We start from the raw sequence: 19,807 nt of genomic DNA on the forward strand, positions 1-19,807 counted from the left end.
CTAACAGGTAATATCTAACAAATTCCACAACAAAACCTAATACACACAATCTAGTAAAGGAATGGGTAAGAATATATATAAGTAGAAAATATATGGATGAGTAGTGACAGAGTGGCTAAGATGCAATAGATAGTATAGATGGTGTAGTATTCAGTATAGTGTAGTATTCAGTATACTGTATATACAGTGGTTGCTCCACTAAAATGTTGTGATTATGCTGCGGGACAGAGGTAGTTTGTGGTTTAGAGCGGTACCCTGCGTCACTAGTTCATTGGGGTTGTTAGAGCACTGATTATGCTTTTGGGTCCCAAGGCGCTACTGTGTCTCTGTAGTACTGTAGCCTACTAACGACAGGTCACGTAGTACAGCGCCTTAGTGGTGGAGCGGACTAAGACATTGCATCTGAGTGCAAGCTGTCTTGCTACAGATGCTGGTTCAATACCTGTGATGGCCTCGACTGGGAGATCCGTGAGATGACTGTAGGTTTTTGGCTTCTCTCCCTCTAAAAACAGAAATAAATCATTCTAAATAACAAACTGGCTTTATTTACAAAAAGACCCCCACAGCGCCCCACTGGGTAGCACAGAGCAACACTTTAAGGGGCATTGCACTAATTTTGTCGCTGACTAGGGAAACGTGCCCGCTGTTCTTAGTGCCAGACTGCACGTTCAAACTAAAATGCCCCTCAGATATGAATTCGGAGGGTAGATATTATTAAATATTAAAGCATTAGACCTCTCACTAAAGGCATCAGTCAAAAGTTGTACTTAAATCCGAACTGGATTTAACGAAAAATTACATGAAAAGCACACATTTGTAAATTGTAATTGGAAAGTAATTGGAGATAGATATAAATGATTTAACCCAACTGCTCACCAGGCACAGCAAGGGCCGTCCAGGCACAGCAAGGGCCGTCCGGACCGTTATGCTGTTCTGCTATAGAACAGCATCCTAATAAACAAATGCCAGGCTTATATCTTCAAAATGCTTTAAATGCTTTATTATCAAAATGTAAAAGCATATACTGTACAGTACTGTATTTCTTCATCAGCATCTTTATGCTTTCGTTAATAAAATAATGATAAAAATACTCTTTCAAAATGCCAATGTGTATTTAGTTATGGATCCATAACGAATTGCTATGGGAATAAATATCACTGAATTACAGAAATATTGGAACAAAGTTGTCTAATGAAGGTAAACAAATTGTTGCTTACTGGAAAATACTCTTTCAAACACACATGGTAATGTTATACAGCGCCATTATGGCTATTAGCAGGTAGCTGGACAATAGACTTGCCTAGAAGGAGGGTAGGGGGAGAATTCTATCGTCAAATGTATTTCTTAGTTAGGTTGGCTGTATCACAACCGGCTGTGACTGGTTGCAATTTCAGTTTAATCCACCAGAAAAGACAAAACAAACAATACAACAAAAAGTATTATCATTATTATTATGTATCACATCCAACTGTGATTGGGAGTCCCATAGGGCAGTGCACAATTGGCCCAGCGTTTCTCTCCCTCTAAAAAACAGAAATAAATGTTTTGGCCTTTAGAAATACTTTTTTGCCCTTTACTCAGATTACAAATCCCTCACTTTCAGTTTTTTGAAAACAAAATAACCTCCAAAATATCGTTATATATTATCAACTTGATGGCCCAGTCATATAGCCGGCACCTACATAAAGCTGAGTGACTCACTCATTCATGGCTTTGGATTAAAATAAATAAGTACCGACATTCTTTCTGATAGTCTTTAATTTCTCATGGCTGGGGGGCGGTATTGAGTCGCTTGGGTGAATATGGTGCCCAGAATAAACTGTCTGCTACTCAGGCCCAGAAGCTAAGATATGCATATTATTAGTAGATTTGGATAGAAAACACTCTGAAGTTTCTAAAACTGTTTGAATGATGTCTGTGACTATAACAGAACTGATTAAAAAAAACCTGAGAAAAAATCCAACCAGGAAGTGGGAAATCTGAGGTTTGTAGTTTTTCAACTCTTTGCCTATCCAAGACACTGTGTAAATTTGGTCCGATTGCACTTCCTATGGCTTCCACTAGATGTCAACAGTCTTAAGAACCTTGTTTCAGGCTTCTACTGTGAAAGGGGAGAGAATAAGAGCTGTTTGACTAAGGTGTCTGGCAAAAGGCCATGAGCTGGTCACGCGTGCGGCCATGAGAGCGACATGCTCCTTCCTCCCCATCGGGGAATTGAACCCCGGTCTCCCATGTGACAGCACGACATGGGATTCTTTAGCTAAATAGCTTAGTACTGTAGCTTACTCCCGACCTTAACGTCATACAGCACCATATTTTATGGAAACCCAGAAGTTTTTTTTGTTTTTCTTGGAATAGAAACCATAATATTAGTCAAATGAATAAAGCAACATTTCTTAAAATCTGTCCCATTTACTATGTTCTTACAAAAAAGGTTTTAAATTCTCTAGTACAGCCACTATTAAGGCTTCTCAAAGATACGTTGTGCAGACCGCACCACCCTCTGGAGAGCTCTGCGGTTGTGGGCGGTGCAGTTGCCGTACCAGGTGGTGATACAGTCCTAACAGGATGCTCTCGATTGTGCACCTGTAAAAGTTAGTGACGGTTTTCGGTGACAAGTCACATTTTTTCAGCCTCCTAAGGTTGAAGAGGTGCTGTTGTGCCTTCTTCACCACACGGTCTGTGTGCATGGAACATTTCAGTTTATCAGTGATATGTACACTGAGGAACTTAAAACTTTCCACCTTCTCCACTGCGGTCCCATTGATGTGGATAGGGGATGCTCCCTTTGCTGTTTCATGAAGTCCACGATCAAACTTTTTGTTTCGCTGACATTGAGTGAGAGGTCATTTTCCTGACACCACACTCCGAGAGCCCTCACATCCTCAGTGTAGGCTGTATTGTCATTGATGGTAATCAAGTCTACCACTGTTGTGTCATCTACAAACTTGATGATTGAGTTGGAGGCGTTCATGCCCACGCAGTCGTGGGTGAACATGGAGAACAGGAGGGGGCTGAGCCCGCACCCTTGTGTGGCCCCAGTGTTGTGGATCAGCGGAGTGGAGATGTTGTTTCCTACCTTCACCACCTGTGGGAGGCCCGTCAGGAAGTCCAGGACCAAGTCGCATAGGTGGGGTCAAGACCCAGGGACTCAAGCTTAATGATGAGTTTGGAGTGTACTATGGTGTTGAATGCTGAGCTGTAGTCAATGAACAGCATTCTTACATAGGTATTCCTCTTGTCCAGATGTGATGGCGATTGCATTGTCTGCGGACCTATTGGGGCAGTAAGCAAATTGAAGTGGGTCTAGGGTGACAGATAGAGTGGAGGTGATATGACTAGTCTCAAAGCACTTCATGATGACAGAAGTGAGTGCTACGGGGCGATAGTAATTTAGTTCAGTTACCTTGGCCTTCTAGGGAACAAGAACAATGGTGGCCACTCAGCTCTTATTCAGTCCCATAACACAGCAGAAGCCTCATTCAAGTTTCTAAAGACGGTTGACATCTAGTGGAAGCCCTAGGAAGTGCAACTTCATTCATATCCCAATGTGAATTCAATAGGGCCTGGGTTGAAAATATACCAACCTCAGATTTCTCACTTCCTGTTTGGATTTCTTCTCAGGTTTTTGCCTGCCATATGAGTTCTGTTATACTCACAGACATCATTCAAACAGTTTTAGAAACTTCAGAGTGTTTTCTATCCAATACTAATACTAATATGCATATATTAGCAACTGAGACTGAGGAGGTGGCCGTTTACTCTGGGCACCTATCATGCAAGCTACTCAATACTGCCCCTGCAGCCATAAGAAGTTAAGAACAAATTCTAATTTTTAATAACGGCCAAGGAACAGTGGGTTAACTACCTTGTTCAGGGGCAGAACGACAGCTTTTTACCTAGTCAGCTCGGGGATTCAGTCTTGCTACCTTTAGGTTACTAGTCCAACGCTCTAACCACTAAGGTACCTGCCGCCCCAACATTAAGAGTACCACTCTCCATATTTTCAACCATAGTGGTGGCTGCATCATGTTACAGGTATGCTTGTAATCCTTAAGGACTGGGGAGTTTTGCAGGATAAAAAAATGTATGGATTGGAGTTTAGCACAGGCAAAATCCTAGAGGAGTAGTTCAGTTTGCTTTCCAACAGACACTGGGAGATTAATTCACCTTTCAGCAGGACAATAACAGTTTTGACTTAACATTGGCTTGAAAATCTATGTCAAGACTTGAAAATGGCTGTCTAGCAATGATCAACAACCGTCTTGACAGAGCTTGTAGATTTTTTTAAAGAATAATGTCCAAATATTGTACAATCCAGGTGTGCAAAGCTCTTAGAGACTTACCCAGAAAGACTCAGAGCTGTAATCACTACCAAAGGTGATTCTAACATGTATTGACTCAGGGGTGTGAATCCGTATGTAAATGAGATATTTCTGCATTTAATTTTCAATAAATTTGCAAAAAACATTTAAAAACATGATTTCACTTTGTCATTATGGGGTATTGTGTGAAGATGGGTGGAAAAAAAATGAGAGAGAGAGAGGGAGAGAGCGCAAGAGCGAGAATAGTGTGCTAGCGCTAGCCCCATGCAGTTAAACAGCAGTGGGTGTAATTTCGTGACACTTCATAAGGAGGTGTGGGAAAGCTGTAAAACTCCCTGGTTTAATCTGGGCAGCCATTTTGTAACCTGGGGGCTGGACATGTAAGTCATTCATCACACGCTGAGCACACGCTTTAACACACAACACATGTAGCGCTGCTGGCTACACTGCCACAGCAATATCGTAAAAACTACCACATCCAAGAAAAAAAAATACTACAACAACAACAAAACTGTTCCATCCACGGTATCAAGGAATAAGGAATTAAAAAGACCGGAACAAGCACGATGGTTGCAGTTCAGAATGTGCTTCCTCGCTTCTCTGTATCTCCTCCGTATCCCAGTCTCAGCGTGTGTGTGTGTGACTCTCTCCTCCATACCTCAGTTTTGTTGAGTGTGTTATTCTCCAGTTGGAAGGTCTTGATGTCTCTCTCCAGACAAAGGATGGTTCTGTCTCTAGTCCTCAGCTGGCTCCTCAGATCCTCTACCTCAAGGTTAGGACTCATAGGGCTGCAGCAGAGAGACAAAATAATTTCAAAGGCAATGCAGGTACAGATATGGTTATCCTCAGACAGATCTGTCAGTTAACTACTATTTTTAGAACTTAAACCCAATGTTAAACACAGATACACACACAAACTCAGTTGGGAGACGCCTGTGAGCTCGACAGCTGTCAGAGGTAGGGAGAAGATCGACAGACGGATCTCACCACACACTTCCAAAGTCCCAAAGCTCATATCAAATTTGGATGTTAAATATTTCTAAAGTTGTACGAGCAGAGACATATTGCAGGTGCACGCACACACACCCGCACACACAATCAAGAAGAAACAGAACAGAGTTGTGAATCCTGCTAAACTCATGAGGAATCACAGACATGCTGGTAAGAAAGAAATTGACTGATGCTGATTTCTGTTCTGATTTCACCAGGCAAAGTACATATATTAGGAGGCAATATACCAGTCAGACATTTATTATATCAAATATTCAGTGACAAGTTTTAGTCCTCAACTTCTCAAAAGAGCCAATTTATCTGTCTTTTAAAAAAGAAAACTATTTCTAGAGGTTTTTTATCCACCATTTCCCAAATAGCCAGAATTTCATCTCAATTATCTACAATTTCATTATCTTGTCTGACCTAGCTGCCGTTCTACGGGTGGAAATCTCTGGAAATATAAAACCACCTGAAATGTGGAACAGGATACTTGAGAAAGGACATGTCTGAAATGAGAGAGTTGAATAGAGAAATGGGCTGGTGAATGGGAAGTAAGTGCAGCCAATTTTGGGTCTATTTTGTGAAACAGGGCAGTTTTTCTAAGGACTGTAGATTGTCCCAGGGCTGAAACACTCTCACATGCTGGGATAAGAGAGCCTGTTTATCTGGGCTATGACACACGCATGCATATTCTCTCACTCACTCTCTCACACACTCTCTCACACACTCTCACACACACTCTCACACACACTCTCACACACACTCTCACACACACTCTCACACACACACACACACACACACACACACACACACACACACACACACACACACACACACACACACACACACACACACACACACACACACCCCATCTCTGTCTCTTTGAGCATGCCAGTCTAGCTCAGACACAGGGACAGTAGTATGGGGGTATCTTTGCACCAGACCAGGACTACAGAGCTTTACTGCACCTGTATCCTTATCATCTACATCTTATTAACCTGCATGATGTCATCACAGAACTCTTCAATACTACGGCTATATAGTCTATTGAAACAGGGATGAAAATAAACAATAGGCTATATCTTTTTTTCCCTTCTCGTATTTATTTTAATATAAAGCCTAATTCAAGAGAAAAGGCATTCCCTTGTTGACATGAAATTAAACCGTTGTTTTTCCCTCTAACAAAATGGCCTGGCAATTTCATATTTTCAAACCATGAAAATTGCACCCTACATTCTCGATAAATGCACAAGCAAGTTAGGGCAGAAAATGTATCCCGCTAAACTGTAGCATTCGTTAAAGGCTAATATGTTTTGCCGCTTTTGTGTGGGAATACAATTTGGCACACAGCTATCGGTCGGTTAGGAACGTCCCATGACTATTATAGAAGAAATGTGGGCTGTACATTGAGAGAAAATGAGAAGTGTTTAATAAATTACATTATGCCATGAGGAGAGATGAGGGAAGAAACTCCATTTAGAACCATGAGTGTTATAATGATTATTTACAGGGCTGAGAGACGGACAGGGAAAGAGGATATTGGTGTGTGTTGAAACAGCCTCTCGATTTTCTCAACCTGTCACTCAGAGTTATTAGCCAAGCCTAACACAATTAGCTATGAATATGCAATAATAACATGCAAATTGCCACCACCCCTCGGCGTGCGCGTGTGTGTGTGTGTGTGTGTGCGCCTCCAGGGCAGTAATCTTTGGTTCTGTAAATCCATTTTTTTCCTACATCATTACAGCAGCAAGGCATAATTCATCAGAATAACACACACACGTAAGCACATGCACAAACAAAGACACACACGTGCCAGGGTTAATATACATCCTGGCAGGTTGTTATTAACCATGTGTGTGTCAGTGGTGACACACACACCACACTGAGCCCTCTCCTCCAGTGTGTCCCGAGGGTGATGTTAGACACTAGCGCTGAGCTGCCACTCCTATTAACCCCTGTGTTAATGAGAGCAGCCCTGCCAGGCAGACAGATGGCACAGCTGCCACCCTGCCACACACTCGTACACACACTTCCTCGTGTCTCCCTTCCATAAGCCAAATGCGTTCTCTCCTCGCCGTCTCCTCCTCTCTCTTCCCCTGTCTTTCCTCCTCCACCCCTCCCCCTCCCCCTCCCTCCCCCCTGCTGTCCCCCAGCTGGTGAGTTGTGACATCTGCTGGGCCGGGACACGACTGAGCATCTGGCAGCAACATGGAGAGGGAGGAGGGAGAGTGTAGCGCTACTGACAGCAGGGGAAGGAGGGATGGAGGGAGAGAGAGAGAAGGAGAGAGGGAGGAAGGCACTCTCGATCACAACAGAAGAGGGGGGATGTGAGAGAAAACAAGAAGAAAAGGAGAAAGAGGGATTTATGTTGACCATCTATGACAGAGAAAAAAGACTTAGTTATAGCTAAACATTGCAGAAGGCTATGTTCAACTACTCATTTGACAAACATCTAAAAGTATAGGCTTTTCATTTACAATTTAATATTTTTTTCCCTCAGACATTTTGTTCATGGCATAAAAATGTGTCTCTGCCGTACTTTTAAAAGATAAACAGTCGTAAATAAAAAGTTATTTTGTGGATCTGCATAGAGATGTGTGCATACATCTGTGTGTGTGTGTGTGTGTGTGTGTGTGTGTGTGTGTGTGGCAGCTGACAATATAGAGTTGAACGTATCCACACTGACCCACCGTACTGCTAGGTATTGATTTGTTAGCTTGGCCTAATAACAGCAGAACATACACACACAGCGAGGACCTACGAATGTCAATACAGGAAGAACAAGTATCTATCTCTCTTGGATCCCTCAGGAGGAAAATAAATCTCTCTTTTACCAGTGACATACTGAGCCTGGGGAAACATATGGCTCATCACTGACTTAGTGTACATTACCATTCATGTTACGTTTTCCTTCTTCCACTTTGATAAAAACATACCGTACAGTATTCTTGTCCACTAAAGATTCATAGCTGTGTTTCTTCATTTAAATGGGATAGCACGGTTCCAAGAAAGGTTCAGATAAGACATGAATTGATGCAGGTAATTTTCCTTATTATTTCGGCACTTCAACAACAACAAAAAACATTCCAGTTTACTTACAGTATTGAGCATATACAGTTGAAGTCAGAAGTTTACATACTTAAGTTGGAGTCATTAAAACTTGTTTTTAAACCACTCCACAAATTTCTTGTTAATAAACTATAGTTTTGGCAAGTCGGTTAGGACATCTACTTTGTGCATGACACAAGAAATTCTTCCAACAATTGTTAAAAGACAGATTATTTCACTTATAATTCACTGTATCACAATGCCAGTGGGTCAGAAGTTTACATACACTAAGTTGACTGTGCCTTTAAACAGCTTGGTAAATTCCAGAAAATGATGTCATGGCTTTAATCGCTTCTGATAGGCTAATTGACAATTGGAGGTGTACTTGTGGATGTATTTCAAGGTCTACCTTCAAACTCAGTGCCTCTTTGCTTGACATCATGGGAAAATCAAAAGAAATCAGCCGAAAAAATTGTAGACCTCCACAAGTCTGGTTCATCCTTGGGAGAAATTTTGACTGAAGGTACCACGTTCATCTGTACAAACAATAGTACGCAAGTATAAACACCATGGGACCACACAGCCGTCATACCGCTCAGGAAGGAGACGCGTTCTGTCTCCTAGAGATGAACGTACTTTGGTCCGAAAAGTGCAAATCAATTCCAGAACAACAGCAAAGGACCTTGTGAAGATGCTGGAGGAAACAGGTACATAAGTATCTATATCCACAGTAAAACGAGTCCTATATCGACATAACCTGAAAGGCCGCTCAGCAAGGAAGAAACCACTGCTCCAAACCTGCCATAAAAAAAGCCAGACTACGGTTTGCAACTACACAAGGGGACAAAGATCACACTTTTTGGAGAAATGTCCTCTGGTCTGATGACTGTTTGGCCATAATGACCATCGTTATGTTTGGAGGATAAAGGGCGAGGTTTGCAAGCCAAAGAACACCATCCCTACAGTGAAGCACGGGGGTGGCATCATCATATTGTGGGGGTGCTTTGCTGCAGGAGGAACTGGTGGTGCACTACACAAAATAGATGGCATCATGAGGTAGGAAAAATTATGTGGATATATTGAAGCAACATCTCAAGACATCAGTCAGGAAGTTAAAGCTTGGTCGCAAATGGGTCTTCCAAATGGACAATGACCCCAAGCATACTTCCAAAGTTCTGGCAAAATGGCTTAAGGAGAGGAAAGCCAAGGTATTGGAGTGGCTATCACAAAGCCCTGACCTCAATCCTGTAGAAAATGTGTGGGCAGAACTGAAAAAGCTTGTGCGAGCAAGGAGGCCTACAAACCTGACTCAGTTACACTAGCTCTGTCAGGCGGAATGGGCCAAAATTCACCCAACATATTGTGGGAATCTTGTGGAAGGCTACCCGAAATGTTTGACCCAAGTTAAACAATTTAAAGGTAATGCTACCAAATACTAATTGAGTGTATGTAAACTTCTGACCCACTGGGAATGTGATGAAAGAAATAAAAGCTGAAATAAATAATTCTCTCTACTATTATTCTGATATTTCACATTCTTAAAATAAAGTGGTGATCCTAACAGACCTAATACAGGGAATTTCTACTCAAATTAAATGTCAGAAATTGTGAAAAACTGAGTTTAAATGTATTTGGCTAAGGTGTATGTAAATTTCCAACTTCAACTGTATAAATTATTAGCATGATATTATAAAGATATAAAAAAGTAATCTCCAGCCCACTCTGTTTTACCATACCTGAATGTTATTTTATCAAATACATTATTAAATAACTGAAAATATAATGATATAAATAAAATCGAAACAAAGTCGATATAAATGGAACTAGATGTAAGGAGCACACACACACACGCACGCATGCACGCACACGCGCACACACACACACCTAGTGCTACCCCTGAGGGTAGTGGTGGGTGTTCCTGTGTGTTGTGTTTAATGTTGATGCTGGTGGCAGGTAACAACCCAGAGCTTCATATCCACCCGCTGCTTTCACACACCGCTACTGTTATTGCATTTCATTTGATCAGATTTACCTCATTTATTTAATTATTTTCTTTATTTGTCACTTTTTTACACATATCCATCCCACTCTCTTCAGAAGAGAACAGTATTGTTTCATTTATTTAATTCTACATTATATTACCTACTTTTGTTGAAAATATAGTTTTTTAGTTTTTTATTATTGGATGAATTAATAACATGTTTAAACTAGATAGAGAGACATAAAGGGAGAGAGGGAATGCAGGAAATGGAGCCGCACTGCATTCTGAGTATAATGCAAATCGCTTTGCATATCGCCGTGGGGACAGCCTTGTTGCCGTGGCTTCCCTGGTGTTACAGAACCCCCTATGGACCGACCCCCTCACCAGGTACCAGCCTCATCCCTCAGGTGAAACACAGTCCACTGTGGAGAAGAAATCTAATTTTATTTTCTAAGAGAAATGATCACAGCAACCCAGGTGGAAAAAAAAAGCAACTTCATGTGCTGTTATGTAGACATCTATAGGCACGATAATGCCTTGAGGTGAGTTACGTTGAGAAGTTAGTTTGAGGCTTCCTAACTTACGTATGAGTCGAGGTTTCAATCATCTTCTCCAACGAGCCTGTCCTTAGAGTGACCCCAGAAACCTGTCACATAACAGAGTGGAAAAAACCACAGGGGAAAGAAAGGAGGAAAATTAAGTCCTAGTTAAAGTCTAAAGCTATCCATCAGATTTATAACAGCTATAATGTAAGAGTTATTAATGGGGGCATGGATGGATCAGCAGACTCACATTAGCTCTCTAACGGTCCCACTCAGAAATAGCTAAACATGGACAAGATGAAAGCAGATACTTGATGAAATATGATTATGCTAATAACATTTAGTTATGCATCATTCTCTACGGGGATTAAATCAAAAACGTTGACGCAATCTCTGACATGGAGTAGTGTTGAACTGAAAGGAGTTTATTCAGACTAAAAAGGAGCACACACACAAACACTTCAATATCCGTACACACAGAAGTCTTTGATTTTTCCATACATGGTTCATCCTCTGATCTACTTTGTCCACTACTGTACTGTATGTTCACAAGCCCTTAGAATCATCAGAACAGTGAAACACCCAAGAAGACATGACCAACATCCAACAGAAATAGAGAACACAGCTTTGAGGCCTACTCAAAAAGCTGTATGGAAGAACGTGTGGACATTGGACCAATGTTGCCCAAACAAACAAACATAGAAAGCTCCATGGGAAAACACAGTACGTAGACAATATTCTGACTCTGGACTGAAAAGACAGATGTGCTGTTCAGTACACCTTTCCTCAGTAGATAAAGACATGTTTGCACTTTGGTATCTATTGTACAAACAAGGACAATGTAACAATTAGTTTTACAGACCTTCAGACTGTATTCAGTGTGTGTGTGTGTGTATATACACTGCTCAAAAAAATAAAGGGAACACTTAAACAACACAATGTAACTCCAATCAAACTTCTGTGAAATCAAACTGTCCACTTAGGAAGCAACACTGATTGACAAGCATGGAGGCGCTACCAGGAGACAGGCCAGTACATCAGGAGACGTGGAGGAGGCCGTAGGAGGGCAACAACCTAGCAGCAGGACTGTTACCTCCGCCTTTGTGCAAGGAGGAGCAGGAGGAGCACTGCCAGAGCCCTGCAAAATGACCTCCAGCAGGCCACAAATGTGCATGTGTCTGCTCAAATGGTCAGAAACAGACTCCATGAGGGTGGTATGAGGGCCCGACGTACACAGGTGAGGGTTGTGCTTACAGCCCAACACCGTGCAGGACGTTTGGCATTTGCCAGAGAACACCAAGATTGGCAAATTCACCACTGGCGCCCTGTGCTCTTCACAGATGAAAGCAGGTTCACACTGAGCACATGTGACAGACGTGACAGAGTCTGGAGACGCTGTGGAGAACGTTCTGCTGCCTGCAACATCCTCCAGCATGACCGGTTTGGCGGTGGGTCAGTCATGGTGTGGGGTGGCATTTCTTTGGGGGGCCGCACAGCCCTCCATGTGCTCGCCAGAGGTAGCCTGACTGCCATTAGGTACCGAGATGAGAACCTCAGACCCCTTGTGAGACCATATGCTGGTGTAGTTGGCCCTGGGTTCCTCCTAATGCAAGACAATGCTAGACCTCATGTGGCTGGAGTGTGTCAGCAGTTCCTACAAGAGGAAGGCATTGATGCTATGGACTGGCCCGCCCGTTCCCCAGACCTGAATCCAATTGAGCACATCTGGGACATCATGTCTCGCTCCATCCACCAACGCCACGTTGCACCACAGACTGTCCAGGAGTTGGCGGATGCTTTAGTCCAGGTCTGGGAGGAGATCCCTCAGGAGACCATCCGCCACCTCATCAGGAGCATGCCCAGGCATTGTAGGGAGGTCATACAGGCACGTGGAGGCCACACACACTACTGAGCCTCATTTTGACTTGTTTTAAGGACATTACATCAAAGTTGGATCAGCCTGTAGTGTGGTTTTCCACTTTAATTTTGAGTGTGACTCCAAATCCAGACCTCCATGGGTTGATACATTTGATTTCCATTGATAATTTTTGTGTGATTTTGTTGTCAGCACATTCAACTATGTAAAGAAAAAAGTATTTAATAAGAATATTTAATTCATTCAGATCTAGGATGTGTTATTTTAGTGTTCCCTTTATTTTTTTGAGCAGTGTATATATATATATATATATATATATATATATATATATATATATATATATATATATATATATATATATATATATATATATATATATATATATATATATATATGTGTGTGTTTGTGTATATATGCGTGATAGAGGGAGACACTCTCAGCGCTGTCTGGGGGTGGAAGCTGTCGTTGTCGTGCCGACGGTAGAGCTGGTGAAATACGACCCAGCATGCACTCTATCGCCGCGGTGACAGGGGTCGCTCTGGGAAACGGAAATCAATGCTGACGGAAACGACTCACAGGTCAGCAGGGTGTGGGTGTGTGCGTGAGCGAGAAAGAGAGAATTGCCTAAGTAAGGCTGTGCATATGCCCCCGCAAAGACACACACACCAACTTGAGCATTAGTGAATTGGTGATCCACACTGTGGAGTGGATCATATTGGGAAAGGAAAATCAAATCAAATTTAATTTGTCACATGCGCCGAATACAACAGGTGTAGACTGTACCCTGAAATGCTTACTTTACAAGCCCTTAAGCAACAATGCAGTTAAGAAAATGAGAGTTAATAAAATATTTATTAAATAAACTATATTTAAAAAAAAGTAAAACAATAAAATAACAAGGCTATATACAGAGGGTAATGGTACCGAGTCAATGTGTTAGTGTACAGGTTAGTCAAGTTAATATGTACATGTAGGTAGGGGTAAAGTGACTATGCATAGATAATAAACAGACAGTATTTAAAATATATATATAACCTTTATTTCACTAGGCAAATGAGTTAAGAACAAATTGTTATTTTACAATGATGACGACCTACCCCGGCCAAACCCTCCCTAAACCAGACGACGCTGGGCCAATTGTGCGCCGCCCTATGGGACTCCCGATCACGGCCAGATGTGATACAGCCTGGGATGGAACGAGGGTCTGTAGTGATGCCTCTAGCACTAAGACACAGTGCCTTAGACCGCTGAGCCACTCGGGAGGAGCAGCAGTGTAGCGGGGGGAAGGGTCAATGCAAATAGTCCGGGTGGTCATTTTATTAATTGTTCAGCAGTCTTATGGCTTGGGGATAGAAGCTGTTAACAAGCCTTTTGGACCTAGACTTGTCGCTCTGGTACCGCTTGCCGTGTGGTAGCAGAGAAAACAATCTATTACTTGGGTGGCTGGAGTCTTTGACAATTTTTTGTGCCTTCCTCTGACATCGCCTAGTATATAGGTCCTGGATGGCAGGAAGCTTGGCCCCGGTGATGTACTGGGCCGTAGGCACTACCCTCTGTTGCACCTTACGGACGGATGCAGAGCAGTTGCCATACCAGGCTGTGATGCAATCGGTATGGATTCTCTCGATAGTGCAGCTGTAGAACTTTTAGGGTCTGGGGACACATGCCAAATATTTTCCTGAGGGTGCCCTCTTCACGACTGTCTTGGTGTGTTTGAACTTTGGCGATGTGGACACCAAGGAACTTGAAGCTCTCGACCCGCTCCACAACAGCCCCTTCGATGTGAATGGGGGAGTGTTTGTCAACTCCTTTGTCTTGCTCACGTTGAGGGAGATGTTGTTGTCCTGGCACCACTCTGCCAGGTCTCTGTCCTCCTTCATATAGTCTATAGTCTCATCACTGTTGGTGATCAGGCCTACCACCGTTGTGTCGCAAACTTAATGATGGTGTTGGAGTCATGCTTGGCCACACAGTCATGAGTGAACAGGGCGTACAGAAGGGGACTAAGCACGCACCCCTGTGGGCTCCTGTGTTGAGGATCAGCGTGGCACCGTTGCCTACTCGGCAGCCCGTCAGGAAGTCCAGGATCCAATTGCAGAGGGAGGTGTTTAGTCCCAGGGTCCTTAGCTTACTGATGAACTTTGTTGGGCTTTATGTGTTGAATGTAAAATTACCAGATAGAGTCCAGTCCATGTCCATTAGCAGTAGGTTAATATTTCATGTATGCTGCATTCAATCGTGGCTTTAAAAAAATACATATTTAAGTGACATTAGCTTCCCTGACCAAACCAAATCATAAACACATTCTAGTTCACTGCCATTCTAAGGTCTAAAGTGTTTTGTGTGAATGTGTAGGTGTGTGTGTGTGTGTGTGTGTGTGTGTGTGTGTGTGTGTGTGTGTGTGCGTGCGTGCGTGACGTCACCAGTTTTCCAACAGAACAAAACATTCACACATTCCCCTTATAATTAAATCCAGTCTCCGACAACGAGATGACCCCACAGACACAGAGGTCAGGGTGTGCGTTTGTGTGTGCACGCGTGTCTTAGCGCGTGTGTTTTTGCAGGGGGTGTGTGCACCTTCTTGTACATGTGTGAGCCTTCAGAGGTCAGTGGATTACAGAGCCTACTGTGTGTATATGCCTGCCCTGCTCAATAGTAGAAGCTTTGACCCTGTTCCATTATTAAGGTAAGTAGTACACTATGCCAGTGGTTCCCAAACTTTTCACAGTATGGTCAGATGACATGAAAATAGAGTGGTGGTTTTGGCTTTGAAAAACAGAAGCATATGCAGAAAATGTACCTCATACCTACTATAAAATACAGCGGTGGATCCTTGATGTTATGGGGCTATTTTTGCCAAAAACCTGATCGCCTCTGCCAGATCGCCTCTGCCAGATCACCTCTGCCAGATCGCTGACACTTGGCCACGAGTGGATCTTCCAGCAAGACAATGACCCCGAGCCCTAATCAAAATCCCAAAAGAAAATGTTTAATTGACCACAAAATCAACATTTTGCAATCTCAGTCTCCGGACTTGAACCCCATTGAAAACCTGTGGTTTAAATTGAAGAGGGCAGTCCTTAAGAGAAGATGAAGGATAGCAATGATCTGGAAAGGTTCTGTATGTAGGAATGGTCTAAGATCCCACCCAATGTGTTCTCCAATCTCATAAAACATTATTTGGTACTATTTGGTTTTGACCCCCCCACATGGTCTGAACCCAATACTAAAGTAGCCATGTAAACAGAGGCAGACTACAAATGTGTTCATGAATGAGAGCACCAGTCATTTAGATAAATCAGACAGCAATGTAAATGAATAATAAGAAATAAAACAACATTAGCTGATTAACTATGTATGTATGAGAGAGTGGAGGAGTAATTTACGGGCAGTGGGGCCTCGGTGTCCGGAACAGGTCCCCCGTTCGTGTGTGTGATCCTTCAAAGCAGGTCTACGGCTTTATGAAAAGGTATGCAATCTCTGGTAATGAGATGTGTGAAGGTTATGACCAGGGTAAACTCATTTGTTAGAGGGACGGACTGCACAGGGTGTGTGCGTGTGTGTGTAAAGCGAACACCACTCCATCATGGGAAAAAGGGCTATGAGATGAAATACTATTAAAGTAATGGTCAGCAGCGCGCGCTCGCACACACACACACACAAACATACGCTTGTACAAACGCGCAACATTGACGTCACATCACACAGATTACTTTCCATGATCAGTTTGAACACAAATATATCCCGGGGAGACATGGACCCATCCTTCCTTCCCTAATCCACTACTGATAGGACACTGGCTAGATGTGTTTCCTTTCAGAGTCGTGATCATAAATGATAGGACACTGGCTAGATGTGTTTCCTTTCAGAGTCGTGATCATAAATGATAGGACACTGGCTAGATGTGTTTCCTTTCAGAGTCGTGATCATAAATGATAGGACACTGGCTAGATATGTTTCCTTTCAGAGTTGTGATCATAAATGATAGGACACTGGGCTAGATGTGTTTCCTTTCAGAGTCGTGATCATAAATGATAGGACACTGGCTAGATGTGTTTCCTTTCAGAGTTGTGATCATAAATGATAGGACACTGGGCTAGATGTGTTTCCTTTCAGAGTCGTGATCATAAATGATAGGACACTGGCTAGATGTGTTTCCTTTCAGAGTCGTGATCATAAATGATAGGACACTGGCTAGATGTGTTTCCTTTCAGAGTCGTGATCATAAATGATAGGACACTGGCTAGATGTGTTTCCTTTCAGAGTTGTGATCATAAATGATAGGACACTGGGCTAGATGTGTTTCCTTTCAGAGTCGTGATCATAAATGATAGGACACTCTCCACCCTCTCCTTCTCCCCACTGTCCTCCTTCATAGCTCCTCCTTTCCTCCCCTCTCTCCACCCTCTCCTTCTCCCCACTGTCCTCCTTCATACCTCCTCCTCTCCTCCCCTCTCTACACACTCTCCTTCTCCCCACTGTCCTTCATACCTCTTCCTCTCCTCCCCTCTCTCCACCCTCTCCTTCCCCCACTCTGTCCTCCTTCTCTCCTCCCCTCTCTCCACCCTCTCCTTCTCCCCACTGTCCTCCTTCATACCTCCTCCTCTCCTCCCCTCTCTCCACCCTCTCCTTCTCCCCACTGTCCTCCTTCATACCTCCTCCTCTCCTCCCCTCTCTCCACCCTCTCCTTCTCCCCCCTGTCCTCCTTCATACCTCCTCCTCTCCTCCCCTCTCTCCACCCTCTCCTTCTCCCCCCTGTCCTCCTTCATACCTCCTCCTCTCCTCCCCTCTCTCCACCCTCTCCTTCTCCCCACTGTCCTCCTTCATACCTCCTCCTCTCCTCCCTCTCCTTCCCCCACTCTGTCCTCCTTCATACCTCCTCTTTCTCCCCTTCCTCCCTCCTGTAAGAAAATAGCCATCTCTTTACACACTCATCCCATCTTTGGCTTTGTTTTAAGATGGAGAGGTGGAATCAATGTGGCATGGAAGAAAACAAAGGAGAGACCAGCATGAATCATCAAATGATGTAAATGGGATTGAAAAATAAAACATGATGATTGCAGGAAGTAGACAGTCTTATTTACACAACCTGGATGTATTTGTCCTGTAAGAAAAAAGTAGACAAAAACCCAATACATGGCTCTATTTGTAGTTTGGTAAAGTCATTTTCATCAGTCATTTAAATAGGTTGTTACATGTTCATAACCATTTCCAAAATACACTCAACTGAATGTAGCCTCATCACTGAAACAAACAAATTCCTGCAATGTTTCTAGAATCTCTTTTGTAATCTTTCCCATTGAGAAGTACAACCCAACGCAGGGCTAGCGTTTTCCCTTCTACTCTGTGAGAAGGGAACCCTCTCTGTGTCCATCCCGTCCTGATATATGAACAGAGGTTTATAAGGGCAGGCCAGTACATATGTAAGTTGGGCCTCATGGTTGACCTTACAAAGCACTTAGTCCCCCCCAACCCTTGCCAGAGTAATGCTGCCTGGCCTGCTACAAGCCATTTATTCACCTAACCACCGTCAAGACCACATCAATCAGCATTAGAAACCCTCTCTGTCTTTCTCGCTATCGCTCATTAGTTCATTCTGTCTCTCGCTCTCTCTGCGTAGCTCTCGTTCATTTGTTCATTCTCTCTCTGGCTGCAGTGTCCATTTCACCCCCTCTCTCTCTTTCTTTGTCAGCAAATCTCTCTCTCTCTTTCTTTGTTAATTGTCTATCCCCATCTCTCCCTTTTTTCCTCCTTACAGATATAGAGTGGTCCCTGAGCCCTAACCTTTTATTGGCACCTCTATTGATTTTAATTAGTCTAATTAGTTCATTATTGCAGGGTTCAGGGAGGCCATCCATTACAGACCATCCCAGAGTTAATATGCTAATGATCCCGATCAATTATCACTCAAAGCTAAAGTCATTAACAACCGTATTAGCATAATCAACGATCGCAACCCCATGACCCCTTTTGTCTCTCCTTCCTTCCTTCCTTCCTTCCTTCCTTCCTTCCTTCCTTCCTTCCTTCCTTCCTTCCTTCCCCTCTCCCTCTCCCTCTCCCTCTCTCCCTCCCATCTCTCTCTCTCCCTCCACCTATGGAATCTACAGAGGTTAGTCATTTCTATGGCTGATGTCTACAAGCCATATGGCTGTCACAGGGTTTGACAGATGCAGAAGAGACAGAAAACCTCTAGGATAGGGTGTCCTCTCTCCGGTCATCCAAGGACCCAAACAGGAGAAATGCTTTTACTCAGAAAGAGGGGATGGGAAATGAAAAGGTTAAGAATGGTGGGGAAGAGCAGTAAAAACTTTCATCTAAGGTCAGTTTAGTATTTTCCTCCCTAATTGTTGAAGTTAGGATTAGGTGTGATTCTAGTTTTAGGCCTAAGGGCAACTGCTACCCTAAGGGCATGGGATGGGATAGGACTAGGATGGTCATTCTGGGGTGGGAAAGTGGGAGTGGTCAGTGGACAGGATCAACGGATCAAAGAGGGATCGACTGATCCCTAATGTGTTCCAATCTCTACTGATCTCCCCTGATCCCTCAGTGATCTGAACTGTCCTTTACTGCCCCCAGGGCCAGAGCCAAGCAGAGGGAATTAACATTCACACACGATGCTTAGGGAGAAGAAGACAGCTATAGGAGAGAGAGAGAGAGAGAGAGAGAGAGAGAGAGAGAGCGAGAGAGAGAGAGAGAAATATTATGACTTACGACCAAGGTGTGTTGGTGTGTGGCTTGTTGGATGAAGTTTGTGAGGGAGTCCATGTCAGTCTTCAGGTCCCGGTTCTCAGAGCGCAGACTACACACACTCTCCTCCAGAACCCTCCTCTGCTGCTCCAGATCCTGACAAAACCACATAAAGAAGTACACTTCATCCACTGGATCCTATAATAATGATATGCTAATGCTTTCTTCTACAAATAGGCAATACAAACTAGAGCACAGAAAATACACTGCTTCAGTAATTCACTGAAGTATGGAGAGAGTGGATTGATGTGTAGCAGCTCATTTAAAAAACACCACAGGACAGAAAACTCTG

General features: G+C 43.2%; 1 protein-coding gene across 1 annotated transcript in view; it reads right to left on the reverse strand.

The window, feature by feature from the left end:
- The window catches only part of LOC139420663 (polyamine-modulated factor 1-binding protein 1-like), a 132,924-nt gene that overhangs the window by 106,229 nt on the left and 6,888 nt on the right, over positions 1-19,807 (reverse strand). Inside the window, exons 3-5 of the mRNA XM_071170876.1 lie at positions 19,480-19,611; positions 10,935-10,996; positions 4,984-5,113 (exon numbers count right to left, since the gene is read on the reverse strand). Coding sequence (XP_071026977.1) covers positions 4,984-5,113; positions 10,935-10,996; positions 19,480-19,611 — 324 coding nt within the window. The remainder of the gene's footprint in view (positions 1-4,983; positions 5,114-10,934; positions 10,997-19,479; positions 19,612-19,807) is intronic.

Source organism: Oncorhynchus clarkii, chromosome 11 (genome assembly GCF_045791955.1).
Source record: "Oncorhynchus clarkii lewisi isolate Uvic-CL-2024 chromosome 11, UVic_Ocla_1.0, whole genome shotgun sequence".
Taxonomy (NCBI): Eukaryota; Metazoa; Chordata; class Actinopteri; order Salmoniformes; family Salmonidae; genus Oncorhynchus; species Oncorhynchus clarkii.